The 7288-nt window shown below is 43.1% G+C and overlaps 1 protein-coding gene across 2 annotated transcripts in view; it reads left to right on the top strand.

Moving 5' to 3' along the window:
• The window catches only part of LOC107571276 (heterogeneous nuclear ribonucleoprotein R-like), a 15785-nt gene extending 9046 nt beyond the window's left edge, over positions 1–6739 (top strand). For both annotated transcript variants that reach the window (XM_016257592.1, XM_016257591.1), the window contains exons 4-11: positions 641–748; positions 1256–1369; positions 2101–2277; positions 4100–4235; positions 4320–4525; positions 4597–4746; positions 5016–5137; positions 5595–6739. In XM_016257592.1, the coding sequence (XP_016113078.1) occupies positions 641–748; positions 1256–1369; positions 2101–2277; positions 4100–4235; positions 4320–4525; positions 4597–4746; positions 5016–5137; positions 5595–6060 (1479 nt within the window). In that variant the 3' untranslated portion in view covers positions 6061–6739. The remainder of the gene's footprint in view (positions 1–640; positions 749–1255; positions 1370–2100; positions 2278–4099; positions 4236–4319; positions 4526–4596; positions 4747–5015; positions 5138–5594) is intronic.
• The last annotated feature ends 549 nt before the right edge of the window (positions 6740–7288 follow it).

Here is a 7288-nt window from a genome sequence, read left to right as displayed (position 1 = left end):
CACTCACACTCACTCACACTCACTCACACTCACACTCACACTCACGCACACTCACTCGCACACGCACACTCACTCTCACTCGCACACTCACGCACACTCACTCACTCACTCACTCTCACTCACTCACACTCACGCACACCACACACACACACATCATCCGCTAGCAGTCAGATCAGAAAGACTTTGATCGGATTGAAATGGGTGTAGACCTGAAACAGTCTGATCAATAGGATAAACAATTAAGCATGTGACTGCATTTCTTTTTCTTTATTTCTTACGAATGTGCATATGTTTATTTACATCTTTTGAGCTGAATATTTACAAAATATTTGGTTATTTTGACATTCGTCAAGCTTTCCTTTTAGATATGTTATCGAGTTGAAAGCAACGATTATAATCACAGTAACGGTGATATTATAGCCGTGACTTTCTCCAGTTTGACTGATGCAGTTTGGTTTGGAATACACAAATGCACATGAAAATGACAATGTGAATAAGATTGCAGAACTTTCAGAGTTGATGAAAATGAGTGCATGTAAACATGCCTACTGAGAAAAACAGTTTATACTTCTGTGTTCCCCTCGTTTGTTGTACATTCAGACGTATTTGATGTCACGTCCTTTCCTCTGATTGGTTCCAGAATAAGAGTGCCTTCCTGTGCGGCGTGATGAAGACGTACCGGCAGCGGGAAAAGCAGGGCAATAAAGTGCAGGAGTCCACGAAAGGCCCCGATGAGGCCAAGATAAAGGTACTGCAGCTGTTTCGTGGCCACAATTAGAACCGTGAATATACCTGTGCTTCTCAAGCTTTTTCACTCCATTGTCCACACTTCTGTGATATCGGTTATCGGTATCGGCCAAAATTTTCATATAGGTGCATCCCTAATCTGTACATTAGAAAAAGTAACTAAAATCATATATATATATTAGGATTCCAGATGCTAATTCATGGAGTTTCTGAAATCTTAAATCTTGTTTTATTGTAAATCATTTTAAGTAGCGATGTTCCAAAAGATTTTCAGCTGAAATAGCAGTTTTCTGTTTATGATGTGTAATTAGTGTTTCTCTGATGATGCATTTGGACTTTTAAAAGACTTCAGTAAAACAGCTTGAGAGCAATAATGTCACGTAACATCGGGAGAGACACTCAGTGGCCATAGATTTCGTAGTCAGCTAGAACAATGTCTCCTCCTCTGCCTGTTTGAGCATCGCTGTTAGGCTGATCTTCATGCTGTGATGTACTGATTGTGTCTCAGGATCTGCTGGAGAGGACGGGATACACTCTAGACGTCACGACAGGCCAGAGGAAGTACGGCGGCCCTCCTCCAGAGGAAGTGTTTTCCGGCCCACAGCCCGGCATCGGCACTGAGGTTTACTGTCACACTCTCGCGGTTCTGTGAGCGCCAGTGCTGAGCGACTGAGCTGACCTCTGTGTGTCTGTGTCTCTGTGTGTCTGTGTCTCTCTGTGTGCTTGTCTCTCTGTGTCTCTCTGTGTGTCTGTCTGTCTGTGTCTGTCTGTCTGTCTGTCTGTGTGTGTCTGTCTGTCTGTGTGTGTCTGTCTCTCTGTGTGTGTGTGTGTGTGTGTGTCTGTGTGTGTGTGTGTGTGTGTGTGTGTGTGTCTGTGTGTGTGTGTGTGTGTCTCTGTCTGTGTCTCTGTCTGTCTGTGTCTGTCTGTCTGTGTCTGTGTGTCTGTGTCTCTGTCTGTGTCTCTGTGTGTGAGTGTGTGTGTGTGTGTCTCTGTCTGTGTCTGTGTCTGTCTGTCTGTTGACGTCCTGTGGCTCTGACTGATAGTGTGAAGAGCTTCTGCTTGTGTCTGTGTGCGTCTGTGTCTGTGGGTGTGTGTCTGTGTCTCTGTCTGTGTGTCTGTGTCTCTGTCTGTGTGTCTGTGTCTCTGTCTGTGTGTCTGTGTCTCTGTCTGTGTGTCTGTGTCTCTGTCTGTGTGTCTGTGTCTCTGTCTGTGTGTCTGTGTCTCTGTCTGTGTGTCTGTGTCTCTGTCTGTGTGTCTGTGTCTCTGTCTGTGTGTCTGTCTGTGTGTGTGTGTGTCTGTGTCTCTGTCTGTGTGTCTGTGTCTCTGTCTGTGTGTCTGTGTGTGTTCCTGCAGGTGTTTGTGGGGAAGATCCCGCGGGATCTGTACGAGGACGAGCTGGTTCCTCTGTTTGAGAAGGCCGGCTCTATCTGGGATCTGAGGCTGATGATGGATCCTCTCACCGGTCAGAACCGCGGCTACGCCTTCATCACCTTCTGCAGCAAAGAAGCCGCGCAGGAGGCTGTCAAACTGGTGCGGGTCGTCCTGATGCTCACCGTCGGCTTACACGCTGATCCATAATCACTAACAACAATGAATGAAAATCAGTCGTTAGCCCCTTATACAGTGTTATTTTAGATATATTTATATACTATTATACTTTTATTAATTAACTTTTGTTAGCGTAATTAAAAAAATTTTTTTTGTTGTCATTTTGCAAGACAAAACGACAAAAATAACAAATTAAACCTAAATAGTAATAACAAAAATTCCAAAAGCACATGGAAAAAAATTGCTGTAATTTAATGAAATCAATTCAAAACATAAAATATATAAAAACAAAGTTAGCTCCTATGCAAAAATATTTTCCAATATGCCAATGAAGTCATAAAAAGAAACTTATTTTTCTAACCCCGTTGGCAGATATTTTTTCTTGTATTAAATATAAATTTGCTTAAAAAAATAAAATTAAAAAACAAGACTCATTATCTTTAGTAATTTTGCTTCTCCAGTAAATGCATCTTCATTTAAAGATGTTTAAACTGGAAAACAAGACAGAAATACTTCTGCAGTTAGTAATTTGTGCTTCAACTTTCGTGCCGAGGCTTTATTTTTTATTATTAGTTTTAATCAACTATATATGTACATGCACACACCAGGGTTCCCACGCTTCTTGAAACTGCTTGAATTACGTTTGAAATAAATGTTGTTTATGGCACTATTTGAAAAGTTCTCCTATATGTTCTGTCAAAGACAACGAAGCGGCACTAATGATTGGGTTCCAACTATAGTAACAGCTCAGCGGCTGCGCATCTCTAAAAGCAAACACAGCGGTGCTTCATTCATGAATGAAAGTGCGTTTTTGAAGGAATCTAGTGAGTCAGTGATTCATGATCACCCATTCATAAAGACTTGCTTCATTCCTGAATGATTCAGCCGTTCGAACGAATCGATTGAATGAATGACTCAGTGATAAAATCAGTGACTTGTCGCCACCTGCTGGCGGATTCAGTTTCATTTTTAGTATAATTTCAGTTATTTAAATCATTTAATTGCACTCATGCCCCCTCTGAGCCTCATTAAACGTCTGAAAATGCACCTACAAGCCACTTTTGTGTTCTTCTGTGCCACCACAAATTAATTTTTATTAATACTAATTTCATATGATTGGTAACTTATTTGTCTCATTCTAATTCTTATTATATTGTTTTAAATAGAAATTTTAAAAAGCTTATAAACATACGTTTTTTTTAAATCTGACAGATGAAAATGAGGTAAAAAGAGAATACCCCTGTAAGTCACTTTAAGGAGTCACATGTCACCTCGTATTAGGAAGGATAGTTTTTGATCAGAATTGTTGATCGTTGATCAGAAGGTGCTCCTAAAAAGAAAAGTAAGCAGAGAGCCATGTGTATCAGTAGCCTATATTAGATCCGTGCATGACGGATGACCCCTACTTGATAAGAATCACATGCTGAAGTGTTGTGAAATACGTGAAGACTATTTTATAGGCATTATAGACCGATCAGAACCAGCACCACATGCTCTTGTTCCACTGTTAGAAGAATTGATCTTCCAGAATCTGGCAGCAAGTTTTAAAAATTGAGAAATTCTTTCAAATTTAAATCTTGAACAAGAACTACTGCAAAACCAGTTTGATGCATATTTTATCAGTATTTTAGAAATTGTATTTGAATATCACCAGTACTGACTTCTATGGATTTCATTAAATTCCTTTGAACACGACTGCTCAAAACGGTCTAAATTTATGAAACCTACACATTCAAAACATTATTACTCTGAAATGTTACGGTGTGTAACTGGTGTGTGTGTGTGTGTGTGTGTTTGGCATCAGTGTGATAACTACGAGATCCGGTCGGGCAAATATCTGGGCGTCTGCATCTCTGTGGCCAACAACCGTCTGTTTGTCGGGTCCATTCCAAAGAACAAGACCCGGGAGAGTATCCTGGAGGACTTTGGCAAAGTCACAGGTGAGGTGTCTGCAGCAGAGGTGTGTGTGTGTGTGTGTGTGTGTGTGTGTGTGTGTTAATGGTGCGCGTGTGTGTGTGTTTCAGAGGGTCTGCAGGAGGTCATTCTGTACACACAGCCGGATGATAAGAGGAAGAACCGCGGCTTCTGTTTTCTGGAGTATGAGGATCATAAGTCGGCGGCTCAGGCGCGGCGCAGGCTCATGAGCGGGAAGGTGAAGGTGTGGGGGAACCCTGTGACCGTGGAGTGGGCCGACCCCGTCGCAGAGCCTGACCCCGAGGTCATGGCCAAGGTCAGTGTGTGAGCATGCACAGCTCTCTCTGTATGTAGTGTGATGTGTGACGATGTGCTCTGTCTCGTCAGGTGAAGGTGCTGTTTGTGCGTAAGCTGGCCACGCCGGTCACAGAGGAGCTGCTGGAGAACACCTTCTCTCAGTTCGGCAAACTGGAGCGCGTCAAGAAGCTGAAGGACTACGCCTTTGTTCACTTCGAGGAGCGAGACGCCGCAGTCAAGGTGAAGCGCCTGCACACTTACAAACCTTGTTTTCATCAAATTAGTGAGAAAGTGTTGATTTTCACAAACTGGCCTTATTTTACTGTGTGCATGCAACTCTGTTACCAAAATGTTGGACATGCATAATTATAGATTTGAGTACGGATTTCATTATTTCTGCAGTGACCATTAAATAAAATTAAAAATAATGAAGATTATGCTGAAATCAGTAATGGTTATAGTAAATAATATAGTATAATAATAGTCTGTCCGTGTGTGTGTGTGTGCAGGCGATGCAGGAGATGAACGGTAAAGAGCTGGGCGGTGAGCAGATCGAGATCGTGCTGGCCAAACCTCCAGATAAGAAGAGGAAAGAACGACAAGCTGCCCGACAGACCAGCAGAAGCTCAGGGTGAGACGATTATAAACACTAACACAGCCCTAGCTCTGCATTTCTGCAGTTTAACCTCAGAACGCATTCGGGTCTGTTTTGACCCGGAAGAGATGCATGCACATTATGCATATATTTTTTGGTGTGGCTTATGCGTAATTTGAAATTTCAATGAATTTCTCAAATTCTTTTTGGTAACATACATTGACATGCCAATATTCAAAACTTTAAAAAAAAAAAATTCTACATTTACTCATCAATGAGAAGTTGATGATCAGATAAAATATGGCTTTAGTCGAAAAATATTAGTTAAGACTGTTTTATAAATCAAAGATTCTTCGGGTCCAAACGGACCTGGAATATGCAAATTGTATACAGATTTTTAATGTATTATGAGGGTTGTATACTGTTTTTACAAACGAGGAGGCAGTATTTGTCAGGTTTAGCTCTGACGGTGTGTCTGTCTCCACCTGTTCAGGTATGATGACTATTATTACTACCCTCCCCCCCGCATGCCTCCTCCGGGGCGTGGCCGCGGGCGTGGTGGGCGGGGCGGATACGCCTACCCGCCCGATTACTACGGTTACGAGGAGTACTACGATGATTACTATGGTTACGATTACCATGACTACCGAGGCGGCTACGATGACCCATACTACGCTTACGACAGGGGCCGTGGCGGGGGAAGGGGCGGGCCCTTCCAGGCCCCCCGGGGCCGCGGCATCAGAGGCGCGCGAGGAAACCGCGGCGGAAACGTGGGCGGGAAGAGGAAGGCAGACGTGTTTAACCAGCCGGACTCCAAACGCCGTCAGACCAACCAGCAAAACTGGGGCTCGCAGCCCATCGCCCAGCAGCCCCTGGGCTCCGACTACGCCGCCGGCTACGGCTACAGCAACGACTCGCTCGAGTTCTCCCAGGACTCCTACGGCCAGCAGTGGAAGTAGACGCGCAGCCCGCCCTCGTCCTGAGAAACTAGACCGTGATTGGCCAGCTGTGTTTGTTTGACTTTTCTATCCTCCAGTAGCCCTGTAGATTCTGTCCGTGGCCCCGGCGGGACGCTTGTCTTAAACGGACACAACACTTTTATTCCCACATCCTCCTTGTTTTAAACTCCACCATGAGCGTTTTAAAGAAGACACTGATACTTCCGAGCAAGCGTGCGCGTGAAAGGACGTTCAAATCATGAAATGGCCTTCCAGAAAGATGTCGTCCTTCCCGCAGTCCTCCGTTCTCATCGTCTCTCTCTCTCAGTGCTAGTGGCATAGGGACTCGCGTGTAAATAATAGCTGTCGACTAGAGCTTCGTTTCAGCTTTTTGTTTTACTTTTGTCTGGTTTTTTTGCAGAAGTGGAGAAAATAATCCACGAGAAGGAAAAAAAAAAAAAAGTTTTGTAGCAGGAGTGCTGTTTAGGTGTCTGTTTAGCATTTCTAGAAGTAGTTGAATTGTGTTTTTTAAAAACTGGTATACTGATATTATAACTTCAGATGTTTTTTTCCATTTGGGATTTGCTGGTGAGGGTTTGGTCTGGCTTACCTTAAGAGCTATGGCCGGCTGGTCAGATGTTTGTATTTATAACTTTTATTTTTTGTTTGTTCAGTTTCAATAAAACTCAATCGAGCAAATTTCACTGGTTTCTGCGAACTTCACGTAGTGAGTGTTTACGTGTGTGTTAGTGGGTGAGTAAGTGTGAGCGTGTGTGTGTGTAAGTTTGTGAGCATGTGAGAGTGTGCAAGTATAAGAGAGTGAGTGTGTGTGTGTGTGTGTGTGTGTGTGTGTACGTGTTTTTGTGACAAATGAGGAAATAAATTTGTAAAATGACAAAGGTATGACATAGGTATTACAAGGAGAAGGTGACTTTTCAGGACATTACCCCATGTCCCCACTTTTCAAAACGCTTATAAATCACACAGAATGGAGTGTATTGAAAATCTGAAATAGCAGAAAGTCTCCTGTGAGGGGTAGGTTTAGGGGTAGGGTTGGTGTAGGGCAATAGAATATACGGTCTGTACAGTATAAAAACCATTACGCCTATGGAGAGAACCCATAAACCATAAAAACAAACCTGTGTGTGTGTAAGTGTATAAGAGTGAGTGTGTGTGTGAGCGAGTGTGTACGTGTATAAGAGTGTGTGTGTGTGTGTGTGTAAGTGTATAAGTGTGTGTGTGTGTGTGT

The sequence above is a fragment of the Sinocyclocheilus grahami genome, unplaced genomic scaffold (assembly GCF_001515645.1).
Source record: "Sinocyclocheilus grahami isolate Dianchi unplaced genomic scaffold, SAMN03320097.WGS_v1.1 scaffold1574.1, whole genome shotgun sequence".
NCBI classification, from domain to species: domain Eukaryota; kingdom Metazoa; phylum Chordata; class Actinopteri; order Cypriniformes; family Cyprinidae; genus Sinocyclocheilus; species Sinocyclocheilus grahami.
The sequence above is the reverse complement of the archived record's forward strand: the minus strand, read 5'-3'. Positions and strand labels throughout refer to the sequence as shown.